At 48.4% G+C, this 25,467-nt stretch overlaps 3 protein-coding genes across 9 annotated transcripts; 1 reads left to right on the top strand and 2 right to left on the bottom strand.

Annotated features, from left to right (window-relative positions):
* Window positions 1-319: 319 nt before the first annotated feature.
* On the bottom strand, window positions 320-15,567 carry LOC133169463 (apoptosis-stimulating of p53 protein 1-like). 7 transcript variants are annotated; one of them, XM_061301692.1, is made up of 24 exons: window positions 15,299-15,567; window positions 12,961-13,108; window positions 11,919-12,026; window positions 11,486-11,547; window positions 7,411-7,506; window positions 6,976-7,032; window positions 6,781-6,901; window positions 6,629-6,708; window positions 6,378-6,542; window positions 6,164-6,304; window positions 5,900-6,074; window positions 5,515-5,646; window positions 4,276-4,334; window positions 3,863-4,103; window positions 3,588-3,806; window positions 3,321-3,515; window positions 3,053-3,206; window positions 2,949-2,986; window positions 2,533-2,882; window positions 2,270-2,407; window positions 2,052-2,185; window positions 1,611-1,777; window positions 1,320-1,519; window positions 320-1,231 (listed from the first exon to the last, which is right to left on the bottom strand). In XM_061301692.1, exons 1-24 carry the CDS (start codon window positions 15,305-15,307, stop codon window positions 1,190-1,192), a joined length of 3,231 nt encoding a protein of 1,076 aa, XP_061157676.1. In that variant the 5' UTR covers window positions 15,308-15,567; the 3' UTR covers window positions 320-1,189. The 7 variants fall into 7 exon arrangements, with proteins under 7 accessions (XP_061157676.1, XP_061157678.1, XP_061157677.1 ...); XM_061301694.1 differs by lacking the exon at window positions 5,515-5,646; XM_061301693.1 differs by lacking the exon at window positions 6,976-7,032.
* Window positions 15,568-16,103: 536 nt separating this feature from the next.
* LOC133169468 (protein tyrosine phosphatase type IVA 2-like) lies at window positions 16,104-19,613 on the bottom strand. The gene is made up of 8 exons (XM_061301704.1): window positions 19,479-19,613; window positions 18,986-19,141; window positions 18,576-18,717; window positions 18,146-18,504; window positions 17,956-18,048; window positions 17,683-17,813; window positions 17,260-17,334; window positions 16,104-17,132 (listed from the first exon to the last, which is right to left on the bottom strand). The coding sequence occupies exons 4-8, from the start codon at window positions 18,239-18,241 to the stop codon at window positions 17,021-17,023; spliced, it is 507 nt and encodes a 168-aa protein (XP_061157688.1). The 5' UTR covers window positions 18,242-18,504; window positions 18,576-18,717; window positions 18,986-19,141; window positions 19,479-19,613; the 3' UTR covers window positions 16,104-17,020.
* Window positions 19,614-20,352: 739 nt separating this feature from the next.
* Window positions 20,353-25,057, top strand: LOC133169350 (gap junction beta-4 protein-like). The gene is made up of 4 exons (XM_061301473.1): window positions 20,353-20,534; window positions 21,619-21,820; window positions 22,057-22,358; window positions 22,436-25,057. Exons 2-4 carry the CDS (start codon window positions 21,650-21,652, stop codon window positions 22,767-22,769), a joined length of 807 nt encoding a protein of 268 aa, XP_061157457.1. The 5' UTR covers window positions 20,353-20,534; window positions 21,619-21,649; the 3' UTR covers window positions 22,770-25,057.
* The last annotated feature ends 410 nt before the right edge of the window (window positions 25,058-25,467 follow it).

The raw sequence follows: 25,467 nt of genomic DNA, 5'->3' as shown, positions 1-25,467 counted from the left end.
TCTCTTTGGGGCATAACGACACCTAGAGGACAGGAGTGTATGAAAGGACTTGGCAATGGCAGCTCTGTAACAAATAAATAAATAAATAAATAAATAAATAAATAAATAAATAAATAAATAAATAAATAAATAAATAAATAAATAAATAAATAAATAAATAAATAAATAAATAAATAAATAAATAAATAAATAAATAAATAAATAAATAAATAAATAAATAAATAAATAAATAAATAAATAAATAAATTAAATAAATAAATAAATAAATAAATAAAATAAATAAAGGAATCAGCCTTGCAGTCACATAGCACAACACAGATTGTTTCAAATTGTGCACTGTGTTTTATTTGTATCATACACAACAAGGAACGGTTCCGTGTGAAATTCTAAATGTTTGCGAGCAATACATTCTTGACACAAGCGTCATGTTTGGACTTTTCTCATTGACTTCAGAGTCTTTCTTTTGACCTGTTTCCCCAAAATACATCTGAGTGAGATTCCAAAAGCTGCTTAGTATTGTTCTGGTATTACGTATGTGGTGGAATTTGGAGTTTTACAGAAAGGGGACGGATCACTTTGTTGCCTCCAACCTATCCAAATGTACTTGGGTTTTCCAAATGCATCCTAATCCTCTTCAAAGCACTCAAGCACATTCTTCTTTTCCTTCCGTTGATCATCCATCTCCCCAAAGTTCAGGGGCCGATTCAGGCCGCTCTATTGCCACTTGACATCGCTGCCCAACCCTTTGAGCACGCTCTCCTTTCGCAAACTAGCATTGCTTGGAATTTCTTTTCCAACTGCAAGCTCAGAACCGACGTCTCACTTTCATTAAAGTCCAGCAAATATTTGCATTCACCTTGCATTCTCAATCAGCACATCCAACTCAAAGGTTACACATGAAGCCACCTGGGTCTTTCTATTTCGGAGAAAGGCATACAAAAATCGACCAAATGTGAACTCTCTAAAAATGTGAAGATGATAGACCAACGTGGAATCTAATGCGAACGGCCCAGGAGATGTTTTTTCTTTAGCTCATATTTAGCTTACTATTCGGTTGAATTTGCAACATCTGTTCTATTTGTGGCCTTCTTTTCAAATAGTTGCATCAGTTTGTTGGAAGAGCAACTTGCTTCTCTCCTCCTCCGTCACTTCTCTCCTTTCTTTGCCAGCGACGCTTTGGAGCTCTGATTTAGGCCAGGGAGCGTTGTCTGGGTTTGATCCTTGGATATAGCTGGAGACAAGAAGAGAGAGCCGCTACTGTGAACGAACCAACTCCAATCCATCTTCATTCAAATAAAGAGCGCTGCTCAGCGTGGTACCCCGAGCAGGTTCCTGGGAACGTATCCCTCGCCGTCGTCCAGTCGAGCCCACCACCACTCTGTCTCGGTGTCGTCGCGCCGTCGCAGCACGGTCAGGGCGTCGCCCTCGCCGAAGGTCAGTTCGTCGGGCCGCTGGGCCGTGTAGTCCCACAACGCGTACACCGAGCCTTTGTTCATCACACCCAACTTCTCCTGGACACCTGACACAGAGATATTTCCGGGGCGGGTGGATGCGTGTGGAATTCTCCGAGTGAGCTTCTGCTCAAAAAGCAACATTCAATCGCAACTTACCGTAAAGGAACTGCGAACACTGCGCGTAACCTTCTTCCATTTCTTCACATTTGTCTGCTGCCGTTTCAACGTCACTGATTGTTTGGGCAAAAATGGCTGTCCCTGATTCCACCAGCATTTTACACAGGTGGACGCTGTTACACGAAGCGGCACAGTGCAGAGGCGTCCTGACGAGAAAGGAAACAGACAATCGAAATGCTGTCACTATTACTTACACAGACGCCATCGAGTTCCATCAACCACTGGGAATATGTACATCACTGGAGACTGAGTGAGTGAGTGAGTGAGTGAGTGAGTGAGTGAGTGAGTGAGTGAGTGAGTGAGTGAGTGAGTGAGTGAGTGAGTGAGTGAGTGAGTGAGTGAGTGAGTGAGTGAGTGAGTGAGTGAGTGAGTGAGGGAGTGAGTGAGGGAGTGAGTGAGGGAGTGAGTGAAGGCACTGACCATCCATCACTGTCCGCTGCATTGACATTGACTCCAAAGTCCAGCAGGAACTTGACAATGTGGTGGTGGCCAGCACACACAGCGTTGTGAAGCGGAGTAATGCCTTCATCGTTTGGCATACTGGGATTTTCCACCTACAAGACAGCTTTTTAGCTCCAGACTCAATCTCTTCATGAAATGATTTGTCCTAGTAGTAAGTGGGGGGGGGGGGCTTTGACCTCGTAGATAATTCTCTGCACCAGATCAAACTCTCCTTCTAAGGACGCATCGAGCAGCAGAGCCAGGGGGTTGAACTTGACTCTCAGACCGTGGCCCGTGCGCTCCGATGACGGCTTTTTCAAATTGCTTCGCTTCACCTGAGGACAAAGCCACACCAGTGGTCAAATAACACAGCACGCTAGCCATAAGTTGGATGTTGTCATCGGACATATAGACTCTATGCTAAATAGAAAAAGACGTATACGGTGCGATGCATCTTGACCTTGGGCCTTGAAGGCGGGCCGGGCGGCGGTGAGGGCGAAGGTGAGGCCCGACTCGTCACGCCGTGGGCCCAACAAGAACCGCTCTCATTGTTATTGTTCTGATCTTCCCATTTATTGGGGGTCGAGGGAAGGTGGCTTTGTGGAGACGGAGAGACCTTCTTGCTCTCCTCTCCCACCGCGGCCGTCTCAGTGGCGGCGGCGGCGGCGGGGGGCGATAAGCGCCGCCGGTCCAAGTTCAAGTTCTGAACTTCTGCGTCCTCTGATGACAAGCCGGCATGCTTTTCACCTGCTTCCACATCCCCCTCGGCTGAGTGGATCGCGTCCATGTCGGGCTGGTAGAAAGTACTGGCTAAAATAGAGAGGGTTGACAACTTTGCCATGGAGTATGTTGCGATGAAAGTCACCGACATCCTACCTGAGCCCCCTTCCATGCCTCCTGCCAAAGTGTTAAACCTGCACATCAAAATGACCAAGGTTCAAGGTAGGGCGGATGAGGCCAGAAGCGAGTTCAGCACAAACCTCTGGTACAGTAGTTTTTGAATGTTTGGCCCTTGCGGGCCCTCAGGTTCCGTAATGGAACTTCGTTTTTTCAGAGGGCGCGGAGCATTGCTCAGACGACGCCGGAGGACTTCCAGATCAGCGTCATTTTGGTAGCGCAGTTGAGCCGAGTGGGCTGGAGACGCGGCAAGGAAAGGCAAGCGTTGCTTCAAAACCAAGCCACGGAGATTCAAACGCACAGCCAGCCCATGTGCCGCAAGAAGGTGTGCTTCAGAAGTGCGCAACCTACCAACTGGAGTGAGCTTCGTCGGACTGAGAGGACGGGGAATGTTGTCCACGCTGGGAGGAGGTAGGATTGGCCCATCGCCGCCGGGCTCTCCTCCTCCTCCTCCAACCTCCTTGTCTTCTGTCTTTATTCCTGCGTGGAGAAAAGGAAGAGGGGACGGAGACGCCGAGGAAGTGGGCAGGATGGGTTTCCCGTAGACTGCGGGGCGCAAAGGAAAGGGTGATCAGAAAGACTCCACGGTCTGGAGTCGGATGGCTCTCGGTCGCTTACCCGCTTTCACCGTGGCGGCGCTCCTGTTGCTGAGCGAGCCGTAGTTCTTGGCCTGAGGCTGCTGAAGGTACATGCTGTAGATGGAGCTGCTGTTCATGGAGGCGGGGCCCTTTCGAGGAGACTGCGGTCTGGACGCGTGCTCGGGTACGTAAGGACGTACGGCCACCGCCGGAGGGGGGGGATCCGTCCGCTCGCTCTGAGATGCCAAGGGCTGCGAGCCTAATAGGAAGGCGTGAGAAGGCAGCGAGGAAGAAAATTCCACGAAAACGTCTTACCTTGGTTTGAATTTGGAGGGACGGCAATGCGTTGTTGGATTTGCTGTGAGGAGGAGGAGGAGGAGGTTGAAGAAGATGAGGCGGCGGCGGCGGCAGCGCTGGGCCGGGGCCATCCCAATGTGCCGGGAGCCGATCGAGGCAGGGAGCTGGTGGAACGCTGATTCCCAGCTGTCTGGTGGTGGTGGTGGCTGCTGCTGCTGCAGCTGCTGCTGGGGTAGGTGCCGTAACGGCAAGGGAGATGCTGACCAAAACAAAAAACAATCCCAATCACGCCTGCGCAGACCTTGCATCTCAGTTTCAAAGTCAAAGCCTGGGGACAATTGCACAAAATGGCTGCTTCATGCTAGTGAAGTCAAAGGTCACCCAGATTGATTGTGTGGAACTTGAGACAATGTCAAAGCTGCAAAGTGTACCTGTTCTGCACTGTTGCTCCTCCAATGTTTACCAATGGTAGGCCACGATGCTTCATTAGCTGCGTGGCGGCATCAAAGACAACAACAGCAGCAGCTTAGTGAACAAGTCAGTCAATGCTCAGCATGGCCCAAAATAGACAAGCAATTGAAAAAGGACAACCAGACAAGTGGGCGAAAGTGAAGGGAAAGGCCTGGCTGGGGTTACAAGTTATGGACGCTCGTGTCATATCAAGATGCTGGAAGCCACTTCCAGCCGTTATTTACAGGCTGCTACACTAACACTCTCATCCAGCCATATGTGGAAAAGATCAAAATGACAACTACTGCACCATGTGGCTTGTTGTGGGATGGGACAATCCCACAGCTTGCTATGTCACAGATCATTTGAAGCCATCGTTTGGCACGGCCACGTCGTCGGACCGGCGCAGACTCGTACTTGCGAGAGCGGCTGCAGAACGTCTGACGCGGAGAGGAAAGCGGCCACAACAGGAAGCAAAGAGTCAGCTCTGCGCAGGCTGCTGGAAACTTGGCTATGTGCCTGGGAGTCCAGATTAGAGTGAAGCCCTCACTCCACAGCACATGATGTCCCCGTGCATCCTGACGCATGCCTTCTTGCTCTCGCTAGCCAGTCGCTCACAAATATACATAAAAGCGCACTTTTGGAAAAATCCAAAGGGATATCACGACTCTCCACTTGACCAAAAAACAAAGGCATTATTATGGCCTGTACGTGCGTGCGGGAGCTTAGAATGTACGCGACGCGCCAGCTTGCTCTAATTCATTTTGTAGCCAGCTCTGGCTGCCTGGCTGCCTGGCTGCCTGGCTGCCTGGCTGCCTGGCTGCCTGGCTGCCTGGCTGCCTGGCTGCCTGGCTGCCTGGCTGCCTGGCTGCCTGGCTGCCTGGCTGCCTGGCTGCCTGGCTGCCTGGCTGCCTGGCTGCCTGGCTGCCTGGCTGCCTGGCTGCCTGGCTGCCTGCCTGCCTGCCTGCCTGCCTGCCTGCCTGCCTGCCTGCCTGCCTGTTGACGTGATTTACAACAGCCAGCAAGTCCAGACCGTAAATAACTCTGCTGCGGCATTCGCTTTGGCGTTTCAGATGACCGTGGGATTCATAAAAAGGACTGTCTCTCTGTGCTGCTACTCCATCATTCCTGGCTTTTCTATCGGATGGTCAGGGCAGAAGACAGGCTGTGATTGAAATGGAGAAGCGAGCCACTGGAAAGAGTGCGACATAAAGACTCACTGTTGTTCCCTTTGTCCCCCTGGGGAGATTCGGGAGCCCCCCCACATAAGTCATTTGGCTGCGACAGGACCGTGTCTAAATCGGACACTTTCCATTGGCTGGGAGGCTTCCTGATGCCACTCTTGTTCTCGTCTGCCTCGGCGGTGGTCACGACCGCAAGCGCAAAGCACGAGCGACGGGACAGCCGTCATGGACGGGCGGCCAGTGCGACCACGGTGACCATAAGCGTAAGCCGGTAGCCGCAGACGCCAAGGTGGGAAATGAAAACAGACAAAAGAAGACAAAAGGGACAGGCAATAGAGAGAGGCAGTTAGAGAGAAGCAAATCTCGTGCCCTTCTCATCTCGTGCCCTTCTCAAAGAGCTTGGGCAATCATTGCTACCCACCCGAAAGGGAGCGCGTGTGACTGACTTTGGCGTCAGGTAACAGCTTGCCGCCCGCCTCAGCCGGAGCAGCTTGGATGTAAGGGCACACGGCGGCCACTCGGCCCGACACGCCGCCGCTCGGTCGAGCGGTGGCATTTGGAGGAGAAGGAGGGCCTCCGCCATTCATACGGCTCAACTGCAAAGACGCAAGCAAAGCCCAACGTCAAGCCAAGCGGGCGAACCAAGACTCCAGGGGGAAAGCATCGGGCATCAAAGTACGGTTACTTGGGCTCTCTTCTTCTGCAGTCGCTCCCTCAGCTCTCCGATACGTCGATCCATCACGGTCACCTGAGCATTCCTCTTGTTCAGCACCTCCTTGTTGTGCGCGAGCTTGCCACTCTGCTCCAGGTTGTGACGGTTGCGAGCCTGACGCACAAACGTGCTGTCGTCCGTCCGACCGCAAGTGTGCATTTTGAAAAGCCCAATGTGCTACGAGTACCTGCAGCTCTTGGTAGAGCTTCCTCAGTTCTAAGGCAGCAGGGCCAGAGGGCGGCGGCGGCGCTGGCGCTTTCGCTCCAGCGCCCCTGTTGGGCGCCCCCTGCTGGGAGGCAATAGAATGCAGCTGCAGGCGTCCATTCCTCAGATCCTCCAGCTGTTGGGTCAGCTGTTCAAAAATAGATTACAAATGATTCCATGAAGTGGACTCCTTAATCCCGCCTGTCCGCCCGCCCGCCCGCCCGCCCGAGATACCTGGTCAACCCGGCTCACGGCAGACTGCAGCTCAGCCTGCTTCTCCTGAAACAGGCTGCTCACGTGCTCGATCTCCGCCGCTGCACACAGGAGAGAGAGATAGCCCTTGAGGTTTCTGCTGAGAGTGTCAAGTATTGCGTGTTGAGGCCTACAGAGGTTCCCATTGATCAGTTTGCTGTAGTCCACTTGCCCTCTCATGGCTCGAATCTTCTTCAGCTTGGCCTCCTGACACTCCACTCGCTCCTTTAAGCGCTGCACTTTCTCAGCTTCCGACTGCACGAGAAAAACAGACGCGTGCGTCAGGTCGTACTTTGGCTTCAGCATTGGGCACCTGGATGGCACGCCACCTGTGTCTGCCCCTGGTTGGATGGGCCTCCCTGTTGAAGATACCTCAGCCTTTGCTCCTAAAGCAGAGGAGAAGAAAATAGGCCTCGCTAAATGGGCTTGAACTCGTGCATTTGTACTCATTCTCTTCCTTTCCTGGAGGCTTTCCTGTCTTTCTGGAGTCAAGTCCCAGCAGCTGTGCTTTCCTCATGACTTCATTTCCTTCCTATACTGTTGCTAGCTACGTCGCTGCGCTCCGGAAAAAAAAAAGAGAACAGCGCCGGTGAAGTCAATGACCGCTATTTATTTTTGATCCTCGCCGAAAAAAGAATACGAGCCATGATCTTTACAGCGCAGACACATTGCGTAGCCAGTGGTCAGACTGTAACCGCTGGAGGACGACAAGCATCGACTGAGCGACGGGCGATCCGCTCTGAGAAGGATGTTGGAAACGTTACCTTGGCGACCAACATCTGTTGGTGAGCGTCCATCTGTTGCTGTTGTCTTGTGGCCATTTCCTGGAGCTCAGACAGGGTGAGTTCCACACGGGGAACCTACACAATAGGGACAGGAAAAGAACGCACAATTGCATCCGGATGTGCTCTTTATCAATTCTACAGAGAGACAGATACGTCGATACGTCGATAGAGATACATCCGAACGACGACAGTAAACTACTCTGATGGATGACGAGAGGAAAGCAAGCGTAAGAGTGACACAAGATAGTGTGCATACATGACGTTTGAGCCTCTTCCGCTTGCTACGTTCCCAGCTGGTGGGCGGCCTTGGCAGGGTGACAGCGTTATAGGATTACTATGTTCAAAATGGCCTCATTTCTATGGCCTGCCTGGCTTCAGTGTCACATCTGTAACATACTGTCACAGACTGGATTTGTCAATTGCAAGCTTTGGAATATGGATACGGAGCAGCAGTCTATGGGGAGACTCGAAACTATTCAGACAGGCACACCCGCCACATGTTTCTTTCTCCTCTCTCTCACACTCACACACACACACTCACACGCACGCACGCACCCCCCCCCCCCCACACACACACACATGCCTTCCATGTGATCTAGTCACTGTGCAACACAAAATAAGAGTAGAGTGTTGAAATTCCCTTGAGAGATTAGAATGGGTAGAGTAAATAAATAAAACTATCAAATGCTATCAGCATTTCATTTCAACATTTGCACATGAGATCCCCTCTAGAGATACACAAGTACAGAGAGAATAATGAATACAAGATAGGAAGGAAGGAAGGAAGGAAGGAAGGTCCCAGGCCAGCCCAGCCAGCCACTTCCTCTTACTGTTTATGTTAACTCACAAACAAATCAGGCCCAGCAAATGCTCCCTCATCCAACGCAAGGATGGCCAGTGGCGACAATGCAATGACGAAAGAGTAAGCTTTGCACCATCCATCAAACGATGCTTTGATGTTGGAGCGCCATTGACATTGTTGGAGGCAATTTGTTGATTCAACAGCATCTGAAGGCACCTTCATGTTGCATTGTAGCAATTAGAAGATTGCTGGCTGGACATATCCCCAAACAAGATGGTAAAGCCACACTCGCTCCTGATGCTGAGTCACAGGTTGATCATCTTAACCGGGGAGAGAATTGATTCCAGGAGCAATCGAGTGCTGACGTTGGGAACATTTCTTTCGATACGCCACGGTGAAACCTTTTAGACATGAAATCGGCGTATTGGGCACCCCTACTTTTATCCGAATGGTCCACCCAACTTTTTCGTTCAACTTTCCCAAATAAGGCAGCAATGATGAGGCAGCAATGATGAGGCAGCAATGATGAGGCAGCTTTTCGACCTCCACCCAGTTTGAAATCATAACTAAAGCGGGAAAAATGTTGTGCGCCTTGGTGCGGCTTCACTCACGTGCTGACTCGGGTCATTTATAATGCGCCAAAAATGCGGAGAACAAGTTCATTCGTGCAAACACTATTTGGGTGGCACACCACTGCCTATTCTGGATCATTCTACTGTCGTTGGTGAAGATAAGATCAATTCTTCGAATTGCTACCCATGAATGAACGTGACATGCTGGCTGGCTGGCTGGCTGGCTGGCTGGCTGGCTGGCTGGCTGGCTGGCTGGCTGGCTGGCTGGCTGGCTGGCTGGCTGGCTTCATCCGCTTTGCCTAACCTTGCTCTCGTGTTGTAGATTGGCTTCAACTCTCCGTATTTAGGGTAAGATGCGGCGTTGCGCAGCACTTGGAAGCCTCTCCGCTTTGGTAGCCGCTCATGCAATGGGCACGGTGCAGACGGTGCTGCATGGTGACTCAAATGAGCATGCAGTCTTTACCTGCAGGCTGTCCCATGTGATCCTGCAGGAGCGGACTTTGATTTTGCTGCGTTGCCCTTCAAGGGTAAATTCCTGCACCAAATCCAGCTCATTCCACTCCATGGCAGCCACGCAGGCAGGCAGGCAGCCACGCAGGCAGGCAGCCACGCAGGAAGGAGGCAGGCAGGAGGCAGGCAGGAGGCAGGCAGCAGGCAGCGTCAAAACAAAGCCATTCTTAGCTCACAACTTTCTCTCCCATCCCGCCACTGATGCGCTATCATGTTCAACACCTACTCTGTCTCTCTCTCGCTCGCTCGCTCGCTCCCTCCTTTGCGCGTCCCACACTGCCTCCTTCCCTCCCTCCCTCCCTCCCTCCCTCCCTCCCTCCCTCCCTCCCTCCCTCCTTTCCCTTATAAAGTCACTGCTATTGGGAGGGAGCACCTTACGTAGCAAGCAATAATTACTACAGTTAACTGAAATACGTATACTGTATGCATTGGATCCCTTCTTTCTACTCATTCTGTTCTTGAGTAGAATGAAAGCAAGCCTCATTCATTCACCTCTGCTTCACTCAGTCGTGGTGCTGCTGCTGCAGCTGGCTTTTTGCTGCAACCACATCACAAGTCTCAACTACCCACCTAACCAACTACGCTCCCCCCCCCACCCTCCCCCCACACACCCTCTAAGTGACCTCACAAATACTCAATCTCTCACACTTTCTCACAGCACCATTGCCTTCTAATGTGTGTCGTGACAAAGATGAGAAGGTGAGATAAGAATAGAATGTCGTCATATTGGCAGCTTGTCCAAGAATTTCTTTCGACTTGCCCAGTGACACACAAGCTCATATGATTCACAAATACATGTTGGGAGAACATCTGCCTCCTGCTGCGTCATATTTTGCCAATCACTGACTCGCATACACACATAGATACACTTATGCGCACTCACAATGCACGTGGGATGCGGCCCAATCATCTAGGTACAGCTTGTGTGTGTGTGTGTGTGTGTGTGTGTGTGTGTGTGTGTGTGTGTGTGTGTGTGTGTGTGTGTGCGTGTGTGTGTGTGCGTGTGTGTGTGTGTGTGTGTGTGCGTATGCGTGTGTGTGTGCGTGTGTGCGTGCGTGTGCGTGGGTGTGTGCGTGGGCTGCAGGACTTGGAAACCAAATCTGAAAGAACAAATGAAATGGTTTGAACCTGTGCCGGGCCCCTACTCAGTGGGTATTACAGTTGATACTATCCTTTGAAATACTTTGTTTGTATTGTAGTTGGTCATACGTACATATGGTTGGATTCTATCATGAATTTGATTGTTGGCCGCGACGCAGACTGCGAAGCACCATACCGGTGGGACGCTGAGATGGCTTCATTTTTCCATTTATCGAGACCGCGGCCCAGAACCAAGCTCCGAGTGCTTCAGGCTCCCTCAATTGAATTGTATTCAAGAGATGCCGAGGCGTTCTACATTTGCAAGAGTTCCAAAAACCTTACAGTGCCTGCTTGATATATCCACTTTGCTGACAATATTGTTTTGAAGCATGGCTAGCGCTGCAGTGCTAAAAACACAAATAGTGGCAAGATACTGCTATATACTGTACGGCATAGCCTATGCTTCTTATTTTGTGAAGTCTGTATTATCATTAGATGTAGTAACAATCAGGAACCAAATAAAAAGCAGCTGTCCAATATATATCTATATATATGTGTGTGTATGTATATATATGTGTATCTATATAGTATATGCACGGCACTTACCCCCCTCCCCCCGCCCTTCCAAAGTGCAGCCGCACCTTAAATTCTTTTGGTTTTTGCAGCAGATGTAAAAATCACTCCATGGAGAAAGCCACCCAAGACAATAGTGGAGAAGTGAGAAAGGTGAGGGGAAGAGGAGGAGGAGGAGGAGGATGAGGAGGAGCTGTTTGGCTGCCTAACAATCCTCTTAGTCTGGTTATGTCATGCGACCAAGCTAATCCCACCTTCACTGACTGGCCAACACGCACGCACGCACGCACGCACGCACGCACGCACGCACGCACGCCTGCACACTATGACTGACTCACAGACAAGAGCGTGGTCAATAGCAACATGTGTAAAGGCCCCAAAATTGGTAGCAGGGACCAAAATAGCGGCTACTTTGACAATGATCCAACTTTAAAGGCCACTGCGGCGAGATTTGTGTGCGTCTGCTCGCTACTCGTAAACATTGTGTAAGCACGTGTTGGTGTGGCGCACGTCTTACACTGGTGTTCTTGCGCTCTGGAGCTTCCATGGTCCAAGTTGTCGCCAAAGGCTGCAGACTTCCTGTCGAAAGAAGCAGAAACGTTGACATTTTTCCAATGGGTCACCCGTCCATTGGCCCGTCTTCTGCGCTCAAGGCTCAACTTTGCTCAGCTCCAACATCCTTGGCCATTTTCAAACGACATTCTGGATGATATGAAGCAAGTCATCAATATTTCTTCTCCCATTCTGCGTTGCACCATGCATGTTCTACAATTCAAACAATCCGATCGGGCTAATGAGCGAGCGTGCCGCTGCTGACCTGGCCTGGTCTCTAAATCTCCTCGAGCCTTTTCTTCTCCAGACAGAGAGCAAGGTTGTCTTCTCAATTCAAACACAAGCAAAACGTGACAGTGGTGATTCATTTGCGTATAGCCAATGCTTGTGTGCTGTACCTCGTGGCAAGGAAGGACAGTGTCGCAGGTAGAAGCTGACCTCTGGCCTCCTTGCTCCCCACTGCTGAAGGAGGTCCAAGAGTAACAATTGCTGAGGGAGAACTCGTTCTGACAGGAGACACAAGGAGGGGGAAGAATTTTCTCACTCAGATTCCATTGGCTGGCTTGACATGCTTACTACTATACGTCCTTGCCATTCAAGCGCTCTGGTCAACTGTTGACATCATCTATTGCACTCTGCCTCCAGGTTGAATTGGAGCAGCAGTGTGTTTGACACACACACACACACACACACACACACACACACGTGTGACATAGTCAATGTGGACTCATCACAATCGTTGAGATTGCTTTCGCACTTGCGATCGATGAATTGTCAATAAGAGAAAGAGCTGTAAGCACTCTATTAGCGCAGCCGACAACAAACGTGTCAGCCGTGAGCCTTAAGTGAGACACGTCACACGTCAACCTTAAAAAAAACATGGCTTTTATATCTGTAGCCTGACCAGTCAATCACACGTACGTCATGTGTGACGTGGCCTGGGATTGAATGAATGTAGGCCACAGTGGTTCCCAGTGTCTGCATGGGATGACGGACTGCACTGGATGAGACTGGGCCGGCCGGCCGGCCGGCCGCCTAAAATGACCTTATGTTTTCATGGGCTTGGCTTTGTTTGTGCCGACCGATCCCAGCGTCCACGTGCGGATCCCAGCGTCCACGCTACACTCACTATATGGATCCCATGTCCAACCAGAAAAAAGATTCTGGTGAAATGTTGGAGAAAAAGAGAAATAAATACATTGAAAAGAAAAAAAAAACAATGCATAATGAGCATGAATGGAACAACAATTGATTGTAAATGATTTTGTTGAGGGCACCGTAGAGATAAATAGCTCACATTGTAGTCTTGGCATGTGAACAAATTGACAATAAAGCAGACTTTGACTTTGAGTGCTGCGTATTGTTATTCCCGTTTTTCCTGAATCCCGCACGACACGCTTGCGTTCTTCGGAAAAGATACGTCGAAATGGGATGACTCACCGTGTCCATTCCACTTTTCAGCTAAGTGGCACTCTCCTTCGCCTGCCTCTTTGCAGTATTCCACCACATCTCCAACTCTGGTTGCAGGAGTAACCGGGACCTCGGTCAGCATCTGTTGCGTGTCGTTCAGGTAAACCGTCAGGATCACCTTGGAGCATACAAACAAGCGTGTTATTGCTCTTCCGTGGTCATCTCCCTCTCAAGCCGGTCTTTGTTAGGGACGAGATGTCTTTTGGGATGGGCACTTTTTGAGGCCCAGCATTTATGAACATTCATTTTGATCTCATTGATATTCATTCATTCATTCATTCAGCCAGCCAGCCATCAGAGGCCCACTGTTTTTGGTCTTCATCACTCACATCCACTTTTACGTACGTATCCCACAACACATGATTACTAATCACACGCGAATCCCTTGTATCGTACACACCTATCCAGAGCATGTGATCTGGTTGCATGCATGCAGACAGACAGACAGACAGGCAGGCAGACAGACAGACAGACAGACAGACAGACAGAGCAGGGATACATTCTCTAAATCTTGGATTAGATCCACAAACACCAGCACAAATGCACACACACGCAAATCCTGAAGGGGGAACATCATTCAGCTAACAGCCCCATAAGGGATTTCATGTTCATAGTTTCGCCATTTTCCAAATGAAGCCATGTTGGACTAGTTCCTGAAATGAAGACACCCAAAGAGCCATGTATTACTACCGCAAGTCCATTACGATAAGATGCACTCAACTCAACCATAATGGCTAAAAATGGCCAACAATGTTATCCTCCTTATTCCATCTCATTTTTGTCTGTCCAATGGCTCAGCACACACGCACATGGACACACTCATGATAAATCTCCCATCCCAGATTTGTTGTTGCGCGGATGGAGCTGATATTACCGTCCCACAATCCTTTGCAGCTGTTGCTTGGAGACCCCTTGCTAAGCTTTTACTGTGCTGGCCACGATAGCAACTAACTAACAAGGCAAAAATAATCATTAGGTCTGCTCGTTACTGTCATCGGTAGGTACTATGTTTTTGATGACACGGTCATTTAGTGTACATACTGGCCAGTCCCAAAATGTCGTACTTTTTTCTTTCATGTAGTATAAAGGTACTTTGGGGGACGGAATGATGTCTCAAAGAAAAGAGCAAATCAATCAGAAAGTCTCGTGTTTGACCACAATGAAGGTGATGTACTTCTCGGCCCAAGCCACATATGGACACAAGGATACGCTGTCAAGTAGCCAAGAAGCACACATGACCACTTCAACACGAGCTTCGACCTCATTGAGAGCGAGCCAGAGAGACAAATCAGTTTGAGTCACAACAACTATCCGTGCACAGTTGAGGCTGGCCAATGGATATGAGCGCCAGAACATGACTTGTCAACTGCGAAGGTCTATTTTTGTTGGCACTGAGTGCTTCAAATAGCTGCCTTCCAAAAAACAAGACAAAAGCATCCATTGTCAGCTCTTTGGAGCTTTGGATCAAAACAACATTGCAAGAACAAAAGACAAGAAAGAGAAGGTCAAAAGTGAGCGGACAACTTCTCGCTGTCTCTCTATTTCTCCCAGCAGTAAAACACATCCTTATATCTTCAGTGCATTGTTCCCTTGACATGAGCTACAAAGACCTCTTGTGTGTGTGTGTGTGTGTGTGCGTGCGTGTGCGTGTGTGTGTGTGTGTGCACGCAAAGAGAACAAAGAAAAAGCAGAACATATAAACTTGATCAACTGAACGTGTTTGTTTCTCAAAATTCTTGAATTGATTCATTGACTTCATAATCAGGATGGGCATCACCCTAGATAGGTCACTCCCTCCCTCCCTCCCTCACTCACTCACTCACAGTTAGAGCGAGAGACTCCCATTCACACTGTCACCAAGTGGGAACTAACTTGCCGAAAGTCAGTAAGGTAGCTGCATGTGCAATATAAGAAAATGTTTGCAAGCTTCTGCACCCCCCAAGCATGTAGCGCAATAGTTTCTTCAAATCGTTGAGTATCAGTACTAATAGTAGTGTATTTCAAGAACGAGTTATTCTAAACTATAAATGGATTCTTTTTTTTATTTATTCCTGTCTATTCAGTTCTAATACTACCATGAATATCTTCAACTAGCAAACCAGACAGCATTTCAATCAAATCCGGTCCCACAACTGACGGATCTGATGGTACTGAAAACACAAGCCTATAATAAGGATATCAATTGGAGATAAAAGATAGAACTTGCATGGGCTTCAAGGGAAAGTCTGCGATATTCCAATTGCTATTGGCCCAGAGGAATAATCAACCCACTGCATGTAGTTCTTCGTCCCATGAATGAAAAACTCACCGGCAACATTCCTGTTCGTGTTCCTGCTGCTCACAGCGCAGCGCAGCGGAGCACAGCACAGAACAGCACAGCACAGCACAGCGCAGCGCTCCCTTGCCTTGCCTTTCCTTGCCTTCCCTTGCCTTACTCTGCTCGTCCAAGCTGTTCGCTTTTCACCATACAAGCAGTCCCGGACTTGTTTCTCGAGTGCAGTAGACATCCAGATGCATGGAAAGGCCAACTCCTGCTCCCTCCTTTCCTGTCCTGTCAAGCCCTCCCCCTCATTCGCTTCCTTCCTTCCTCCCTCCCTCTTGATCGTCCCACCCAGGGAAAGCTTCCAATGGTCTTTCCAAACAAGCTGAAGAGAATAACAGCATCTTATTCTTTGCTCTTCCATTTCACATCGTGGACGTCATCGTCCCATCACGATTCGAATTAGGTTACATTTTTGTTTTTACCAGTCTTCTAGCAGTGCCCATAATATTCATTTGATGGCGTCTTTTATTTGCCTTGATCTATATGATTGTCTGCCCAAGTCACAATAAAAGAGACCTTGGAGCATCAAATATTTCGCATGATAAACAGGGTTGACGACGCGGTGCTTGTGCATGAGATGTTGGCACCCTCTGGCGGACAAATGATGGAACACACAATTAGTGTACCGATTTGTTTTGGTCGCTGAGTGACCAGTGGGCGGCTCCTAATAGTCTATGAACCCGTCCGTTTGCATACTCTGGCAAGTCCAAAGTACTTCCTGATATCTTCGTTTTGCATTGAGATTATAATTCAGGATCGGCAAGCAATGGTAAATAATTGTAAAATGCCGTTTTTCTTCAGCGTTTTTATTTAATTAAGAGGGAAACTTCAGCACATATATCCGTGTATAGAGAATATGTAGACGCCACACATCAAATATTTGGAAGGGAACTGTAGCCACTGGCAAATCATTGCAACACAAGGCTCTTCTATTCTTCTACGCACAAATAGTAACATGGGACAAATAGTTGGTACAATTGATTTGTATTATAGAGCAACAATTGCTGACCTACATTTGAAAATGGAAAATCATTTCTAAACATTATCTGGACACCAGTAGAGGTCAACTCATCCTATTTGACCTAAAAAAGTGTTAAATGGGAAGTGGAAATACAGCTGGGGGGGGGTCGTTGACTTACAGCGCCATAAATCTTTGCTGCACACTAACCAAAGACGATGGCAAGCTTTATTTGATTTCATAGCTATACTATATTTAAGTTGCAAGTTATTTTGAACTCTTTAAAATCCCCTCTGCACTTCCAGAGTAATTGACAATCAGACCAAAGAGTGGGCGAGAAAGATCTCGGAATAGAACCTAGAAGCCAAATGCTACCACAGTGGAAGAGTCCAACATGGGCCGTGAAAAGCAAGCAGTTTGTTGCTACTTTCACCATAACATGACTAGAAGAGAAAAACATTTTTCTGCTGCTCCCTATTGAATTGACCCTCTCTCCCCCTCTCGGAAGAAGTGCATGAAGGCCTTGCAGAAAAGGCTGGAAAGGTGTCCACAGGGAAGACGTCCTACTTGCGCTTTGCATCGGAAATGGTCGACAAAGATGAGAAGTCTTCTAGAAAGCGGAATAGCTCCGAGGATACTCTTAATGAAGTGTTTCACAGACATCTTCAACTTATTGAAGAAATAACATCATCTAAAAGCACGCTGACGATTGCTTGTTGCTCCCCGCGCTGACGATTGCTTGTTGCTTCCTACTGTATTGTGCAGGTCTGTCCGTTAGCATCTTTGGAGCGCAAGCGCAGCTTTGGTTTGTAGTTTTCCAGGAAAAGCAGCTGCTTGGAGTTGAAAGCTCCACGACGCTTCCTGAAAAACAACATTCATCATGACGCTTGCCATGCCAGTGAGTGAGGGAGGGAGGGAGGTACCTTGGAAGAGATTGACGCACGTCCATTCAAGAGATTGCCCAAAAAAGGTGCCATTGTGTACTCACAGTCTTATGAAGTGAACGGCATCTTCGTACGCCATCCCGCACTCAATCAGAGCAATGGCTACCAGCACTGGAGCTCTGCGGGAAGAAAAGAAAAAAGAAAGTCCAGCTCAGCTGTTCTTTAGCTGTTCGGCAACTCGACGGTAAGGTTCCATGATTTGAGTCCGTTTTGGAATTTGGTTGCAGCTTCATTTGAGGAGACTGATTCTATTGACTCAAACGATGGACTATTTTGAAACCCTGCGGCTTTAAATGTGACGCAGTTAGGCTTGGTGGATTGTTAGGAGTGAGCTTCACGCCGCCAACACATTGATCACATCTGACCAATGAAAGGCGTCACAAGGGACCAACAAATGGGTCAGTCAGCGTTCACGCTACATTGGCGGCGGCAGTTGGATTTGCGCCCTGGCATGAGGGCAAACGTACCTTCCCAGTCCAGCCACGCAATGTACAGCCACGCAGCAGCCGGGCTCATCTCGAAATTTGCTCTGCAAAAGACTCAGCCAATCGTCAACCACTTGATCGGGTGGGGAAGAGCCATCTTCAAATGGCATATCCTGAAACAAAGACAGTGTGCGCAAAGAAAACAACAACAACAACGTGACGTGCGCAGGGCCATCGCCGGCCAGCCGGCCGGCCAGTAAGGCAGATCAGTGGACGTCTGATTTCACTTGGCTGCCCGTGCAGCACCTCACTCACCAGGACCCGAATGCCTTCCTGTTCCACCGGTGCCTTGTCGTAGGTCGCAGCGCACACTCTTACCAGGGTGTTGGCGCCATATGCCTTTAGATCCTTTGGATCAATACACAATTCAGTATGACACAAAAGAATCCTATCAAAGCTATGTTGTACATGTGTGACAATGACAAGAAAGATCTATGGGTCTTACTTCTATGAACCTCCCGAGCTGTGCATTGGTGGGGTTGTGCGTGATGAGGAACCTTAAATTGTCATAAGAGATCTCCACCGGGGCAAGTCGATTCATTTTGACACCCACAGAAGTGTTCCACTTAGTAGGGAATGGGTTTGTTGAACGCAGGTTGAAGGGGAGTGAGAATCTTCGAATAAGCGAGATGGGAAACTTGGGAGCAAATGAAAACAGATCAAGCCAGCCTTCAAAGGTCAATCCATCCACAGAAGTAAGTCAAATCAAGCGGCCGATGAGAGGGAAGGTGGAGCCGACAAATAAACAAAGCCTCTGCTGTTCCGCCGGAATTTCATGTGCTTTGACACAACAACAGGGAAGATCTGCAAAGACAGTGTGTGTTATATTTTTACGATGACTATTATTTATCACTCGGACCCACCTACCTACCTACCTGTGAGTGTATGCGTGCGTGCGTGCGTGAATGGCAACGTTTGCTTTCGTCTTTGTGGTGCTTCACTTGTCCACAATGAGCAGCAGGTGTTGGGCTTGGCAGAACTCTCTTTCACGCCTTGCCACTGCCATACATGAGCAGCCTGGGAAAAGACAACAAAGAGAAAGACAATAGCATCGCTATATGGGAAGCTCAATCGATATATTTCCTGCCTCGATGACTGAGGGTGTGTCTGCAAGTCAAACTACTGCTCTTTCGATTTGGGTTTAGAGGTACTCTGGATTGTATTCTGGGTGCACAAATCACCAATAGTTCCGGTGCCATCAAGTTCTTAGCGGGTACATTTCTGAGGCTTGACCCAGCGCTGGCTGACATTTCCGCGAGTAAAAGTGAAAGGAGCAAATACTCACTGTGATGTGCGCTGAGGAGACCGTTCATTGAGCACACACAGGACAATGTGACGCCTGTTGGATGTGGACACACCATTGATGAAGAGGCTGCTGCTGCTGCTGCTGCTGTTTTGCTTCTGCTCACGGCTGACAACGGCCTGCTAGCTAGATGCTAAGCTAGCAATAGAAAGAAACAACAGTAGCTTAGACGATCAAGTGAGCGTTTATTCAACAAACTCGTCTGCACAAATAGCGACGTGTGCTGTTACAAATGTTTGAAATGCGATGTCGAGCACGTTGACCGAAACCGATACGAGTGACATCACGGTTTCCTTATAGAAGACATCTAGCGCACACAAAGGGACAAATATGTCCGAGAAATGACCATGTCCAAAAAAAGACTTCGAATTGTACTCGACGTAACCGATTTGCAATGTGACGTTAACCAAGCATCCATACACTCAAACATGGCCTGTAAAAACAACAAGAGAAAGCTTGCTCAAACATCACTTACAGTTAATCCGGACCAAAGAGTTGCCAAAAAGGCGGATCACAAAAACAAGACAACGTTCCAAACAAATACACGAGATGTGGCCAAATCAACCCGCCCACCTTCTTCTTCTTCTTTTCGAATTAAGATGACGGATTGCAAAGTGGTACAATAGCGCCGCCTTGCGGACGGGAGTGTGAACAGCATCTAAAGAGACGGGCCAAGAATCACCCTGTTTGGTATTTGTTGCCAAGCCATCAGTCTCATTTTGACACTTCAAGTCCAAATCAGCATTGCAGAGCACAAAGTAAAGAACGAACGTAAAGATGGTAGCATTGGGGCAATCTCCTTAGGGTAAATTGGACATGCAGGGAGGGAGGATGGGAGGATGCGAGGGAGGGAGAGGGGGGGGGGGCAGGGACGGAGGGAGGGAGGTAGGGAGGGAGAGAGGTCCAAATGTACATAGATGGCGAGATAAACACAAGCAAGCCAAAGAGTACTATTTCCACACTCTTTTTGACTTCATGTTTAGCTCAACAAACTCGACTACATCGAGAGGTACTGTAAGGAGGTGGCTATTGGAATGATATCATTTACAAAAATGAGAAGAGGATTCTTTTTGGACCACTATACTTATGTTCCTGCACTGCTGGGATCTCATGGAGCCTTTGAAACATTTGAATAGTGTGTGGAGCAGACGGACGGGTGTGGCTGTGTGGCACACTCTTCATCTCCACAAAGTCAAAACAAAAAGAAGATGCTTTACATTTCGTTTCCTTTTCCCCGAAACCATACAGACTGATTGCTTCTTTCCCATTCCTTGAGATAGACGTTGAAGCCTGTCTGACAAGACAGGGCACGTGTGCGTGCGTGTTTGTGTGAGATGACGTCGAAGCCTCTGAATCTGGTTTGGCAAGATTTGTGGAAAAGGCGAGCGAGCAGGAAGAGACCATCCCTGAAAGGCGGAAAAGAACTCAAGAGTTGTTCACAGCTGTTTCACAGCCTAGGCTAAGATGCTGTTGTGAATTGATCGATACTTTCCTGTTGGTTTGTTTGGGGAAATTACTCTTTCAGCACTAGGTAAGTTCAAATGTGCTTTACTGCTTTCACTGTGTCTGTGGCAAGCTCAAGATCCTTCTCTGAACGCAAACACGAGTGAAGGCTTTGAAAGTGGCATGTTTTTTACATCTAACGTTGTTTGTTTGATTCGAGAGAGTGTGTGTTACTATCGGTGTTGCCTTCCATTCTGATTTGGGAGTTAGAAAGTGATTCAAATCATTGTCATTCATCAAGAGCTTACAATCAGTCTCCACAAATGACCATGCCGCGTTTTGCCGCTCAGATTTGGTGATGGGGTCAAATTCATACTGTCGGTTGTTAGATGACATGGCGTCTTGTCAATCAGGCATCACTGAAGATCAATGCCAAGGAGAGCCCGAGTTGTCCGCTTGAAACAGAATAGCTCTCGATGCCGCGAGCCTTGGCTGCTTGGGGGGGGGAATCAAAATCAAATCTTGTTTTTGCTCTTTCAAAGCAAATTATTGAGTGGGTGAGCTGTGACTAATGCGGGAAGAATTCATGGACGTAGCACCGTCGAGGCTAAAGAAGGATTGCCCTCCCTCCCTCCCTCCCTCCCTCCCTCCCCCTTTTCATACTGGAACCTGCTCTCAGCTTGTCAGCTGTGTTCCAGGACAAAGTCGGTATAGTAAGCCGGCATCTTTGAAAAGAGATGGCTTTTCAATTGACTTGCAGCCTACGGCTCACAATCAATCATCTGTTTGGGGAAAAGTATCTTGTAGCACAAAAACGTCTTGGCGTTTGACCAGGGATGTGGAGGAGACCTTTTATGTCTTTGCCTTGTTCCCTGTCAGCGTATGAGTATGAGTATGAAATCCGTTGTTGTGAGGCACCCACCCGACCGAATCATGAGTCACACACGTTTTCTTCTCTTGGATGTTTGACTTGCTGTCGATGCAAGTTTGTGCCTGCCAGGCTTTTGTGTCTGACGTAAGACGGAACGAGGCGCGGCCGACCGACCGACCGCCCGACCGCCCGACCGACCGACCGACCGACCGAGCCTTATTGACGCCGATTCTGTTCCTTGTGTTGCCAGGAATTGAACAATGATAGGAGGCTTCTAACTTTCTTTCCCTTTCCCTTACAGGTGGTGCATTTGCTGTGGTTGTTTTTTAAGGATGAACTGGTCGGGACTGGAAACCCTGTTGAGCGGAGTCAACAAGTACTCCACCGCCTTTGGGAAGATTTGGCTGTCCATGGTGTTTGTCTTCCGCGTGCTGGTGTTTGTGGTGGCAGCGCAGAGAGTTTGGGGCGACGACAGCAAAGACTTTGTGTGCAATACGCGACAGGTAAGATGGGGCAAAAAGAAGCGGCGTTTGCTCACTTGGACCTTTGTCCAAAACAATCGAACGAAACGCTTGTCGTAAGTGGCTTCAAGCCCTTCTCCAGCCAACCCCTATCCCCAAAGTGATTGGCCTTGTTGACGGGACTTTAGCGCTGTCAAATTGCAAGTCGACAAGGAAGGCTTTGCGACTGGGTTCCTTTTGTTGAACTGGAGAAAACAACGAGTTTGACTTGTTTTCAGCCGGGATGCACCAACATCTGCTACGACCACATCTTCCCCATCTCCCACATCCGTCTGTGGGCACTGCAACTGATATTTATCACCTGCCCGTCTCTACTGGTGATGGCTCACGTCAAACTCCGAGAAGAGAAGGACAAGAAGTACGTGGAGTCGCACCAAGGCTCTCACCTGTACGCAAACCCCGGGAAGAAGAGAGGAGGCCTGTGGTGGACTTATCTCCTAAGCTTGGTCTTCAAAGCCGGATTCGACATGTCCTTCCTCTACATTCTCTATCGGATCTACCACGGATACGACCTGCCCAGGTAAACGCTCGTCGGACGAGATGTTTGAGCGTTCGATGCCTTTGGCTGTAATCACGTCTCTCCGGCTCATTTCTCAGATTATCCAAGTGTTCACTGGATCCGTGCCCAAACACGGTGGACTGCTTCATCAGCCGGCCGACGGAGAAGAAGATCTTCATGATCTTCATGGTCACCTCCAGTGCTCTGTGCATCTTCATGTGCATTTGCGAGATGTTCTATCTGGTCGGCAAGCGCTTGGTCAAAAGATTCAAGGTCCGACACGAGAACCAGAGGATCGTGTTTGCCGATCAGCACGAGCTCACCAACATGGCCCCGCCCAGGTCGCGGTACAAAAAGACTGAGCGCACGCTGTCTGACGCAAACCAAAGCAAAACTATGAGGAGGGAGGTGGGTGAGATCACAACGCTTTGATTTTTTTTGTCCCCTGACAAATGTCAACCGTTGGATATACTACGTCTGCACGTACGTATCTATATCTATACACCACGTTGACCGACTGACTGAAATGCAAATGCTGGAGATCCTACCTTGGCTGAAGGTGGACAACTACGGGTACAGAAAATACCGCTCGCTCGCTCGGTCACTGAACTGTGATGTGAAATCTCAATATGTTGCTTGCCAACATCTTTGGTGAGCCCTTGCTGTTGAACACAAATCTCTTCCCATAGATGAGTCCAGAGGTATTTGAACAGTGAGTGATTTTGCCTCTATAAATCATCAATTCATTGAAGTTATTCCAAAGAAATAGTTCATTTAACATTTGCAGTGATTTTTTTCAAACATTTGTATCCACGTATGGCAAATCATGGTTATGTGTGTAGGAATCAATCATTCAACCAATCAACCAATCAATCAATCAATCAATCAATCAATCAATCAATCATAATTGTTCAACTACCTGTGGACCTCTGGTAAGAAACTTGCTTTACATCAAATGTACAATGTTTATAAGATATACTCAAAAAGTAATATTGATAATGAGTGAACTGTTCAGAAGCAGCTCCAAAGGTCCTTCCCTCAGGTCATGCTAATTGGAAGAGGGAATTTTCAAAGTGAATATTCACACTAGAGCAGGGGTCACACACACACACACCCAAACCCACGCACACACACACACACACACACACACACACACACACACACACCTCGATAAAAAAAGACATTCCCAGAAGCCAGGCGGGCCTATCTAGTGCTGCCCCTTAATGCTTCATGCTGGATAAGGTCCATTTTTTTGTTTCGACGGGGATCAATCGACTCAATGTCCTCGATTTCAAGGTGAGCTCTTGAATTGCAGCCCCAGCAGGAGGAGAAGACACCACGTGAAGGTGCCAGATCACACTAACTCTTGCTAGTTTTGGAATACACACATCCTGCCTGCGTGGTCTCAAAGGATGTGCATTGGAGTCAGAGCCTATCAAATGAAAGCCAAAAGGCTCTTGAATCACTTGCGTGTGAATGCTGAGAGGCACTTCCTCTACATTTGGACTGAGAAAAAGAATAGATGCTGCATCCGGCAAATATTTCCACTGAGAAATGACAAGGGTTTTGCTTTTGATTTGATTTGTGCCATCTTTTCGCTCTTTTCCGCCGTGACGCAAATGGGAAATAATGCTCGACTACGTCCTATGACCTGGTTCTTGGAACAATCTGACTGTTCAGACTTTGATGTACTTGTTTGATTGTTTGCCAAAGGCCCGCCGCCGCCGCAGCCGCATGTTTCCGAATGCATTTTCGTTCGAATGCTGTCGCCACCTTATCGTTGCTGACATGTTTTAGACGGAGCATATTTTGTGCTTATTTATCAGACCTGCATATTACTTGGCTCCAAATGCAACATTTGGGGATGCCGTGTGTGTGATGTCATTCATTCGATACAATCCTTAACTTTTACGGGTCCTCTATGGATGAAGCTCTGCTGGATGTGAGTGTTTCGAAAGGTTTTTCTTGTTTTGATTAAAAGTACCGTATGTGACAAAACAAGAAGAGCAGTGTGTTTGTAGACCTAGTGAAAACAAGAAATAGATGAATGCATAGTATTCTAGGAGCAGACAATAAGGTCATAAATGGAACGAGCCAGTGCCATATCGATCGATCGATCGATGTACGTACGTACGTATATGATCATCATAAGATTGCTAAAACAACAAATGTTTGGGTGGCCTATTAGAGCAGAATACACAGGAGGTATTTGCAGGTGTAGTACCACTCATCATTATGTAACCTATCTTCCTACTGGCTGCCAGTTTTCCACAGGGGGTGTGCATGCGCAGGCGCGCGCGTGTGTGTGTGTGTGTGTGTGTGTGTCTTGGGCGACACACACACACACACGTTCCACACAAATCAGCAGCGCTTGCTGCGCTAGCCCACATTGCTCCTTTGTGTGAGCTGCAGCCCAGGTTTAAAATAGCTCTTTTACCATGATATTTGGGAGGCTGTTATATCATCACCTCTTCCTGGTACCCTCTTCCACTTTCTCACCACTCACGTCAATCTCCTACGTCATATGCCCATTTTCTCTCTCCTTTGATATTGGACTGTAAATGAAATGGTAACATTTGTTTTCATTGCAAGCAATATGTTTGTGCAGTCTTTGCTTGTTGCTGAATTCAAAGAAGCTGTCTGTACATATGTGGCATAGGTACATGCTGGTAAATATTCCTCATAACTGCTGCTGACGATTAAAACAAAGTCGAAAAATAGCCCCGCCCGCAGCAGTATTTATCGAAAGATTGAGGCGACGCGGGTATGTGTGAGTCTTTGTGTTAGGTTCTGCAGATATTCAAACCACTAGCACCCACGTCAAAAACATTCACATGGACAATAAAGGGAAAAAAAAAAGCTTGCAACCACCAAGCCAGCCAACCACCCACCCACCCACACACACTCGGGCGCTGCAATAGCGATGGGCTTCACTCGTTACATCAATGGCAACGGCAATCGTTACGAGGCTGAATTGCAAATAACGAGTCACTCGCTGCGTTTCTGTCATGGTCAACGCAGACGGAGCAAAGCAACAATCTGCATAGGATCCCATCAGATTCACTCATTTCCTTCTTACTTGCTCTGGCAAAGAGACACTTTGGAGCTGACTGGCTGAGAGGTGACGACC

This window comes from Syngnathus typhle, linkage group LG16, assembly GCF_033458585.1.
Source record: "Syngnathus typhle isolate RoL2023-S1 ecotype Sweden linkage group LG16, RoL_Styp_1.0, whole genome shotgun sequence".
Classification (NCBI taxonomy): Eukaryota; Metazoa; Chordata; class Actinopteri; order Syngnathiformes; family Syngnathidae; genus Syngnathus; species Syngnathus typhle.
Note: the sequence above shows the minus strand (reverse complement) of the source record. Positions and strands in the feature narration are given on the sequence as shown.

Coding starts and splice junctions, on each gene's coding strand:
- LOC133169463 (XM_061301692.1), bottom strand. Junction 2,408..2,532: donor GCCCGCCTTCAAGGCCCAAG/GTCAAGATGCAT, acceptor CTTTGTCCTCAG/GTGAAGCGAAGCAATTTGAA. Junction 1,232..1,319: donor TTCCCAGGAACCTGCTCGGG/GTACCACGCTGA, acceptor TCTTGTCTCCAG/CTATATCCAAGGATCAAACC.
- LOC133169350 (XM_061301473.1), top strand. CDS start 21,650: ATGAACTGGTCGGGACTGGAAACCCTGTTGAGCGGAGTCAACAAGTAC. Junction 21,821..22,056: donor TTGTGTGCAATACGCGACAG/GTAAGATGGGGC, acceptor ACTTGTTTTCAG/CCGGGATGCACCAACATCTG. Junction 22,359..22,435: donor CACGGATACGACCTGCCCAG/GTAAACGCTCGT, acceptor CTCATTTCTCAG/ATTATCCAAGTGTTCACTGG.
- LOC133169468 (XM_061301704.1), bottom strand. CDS start 18,241: ATGAATCGACTTGCCCCGGTGGAGATCTCTTATGACAATTTAAGGTTC. Junction 18,049..18,145: donor AGCTCGGGAGGTTCATAGAA/GTAAGACCCATA, acceptor ATTGATCCAAAG/GATCTAAAGGCATATGGCGC. Junction 17,335..17,682: donor TGCGTGGCTGGACTGGGAAG/GTACGTTTGCCC, acceptor TTCTTCCCGCAG/AGCTCCAGTGCTGGTAGCCA.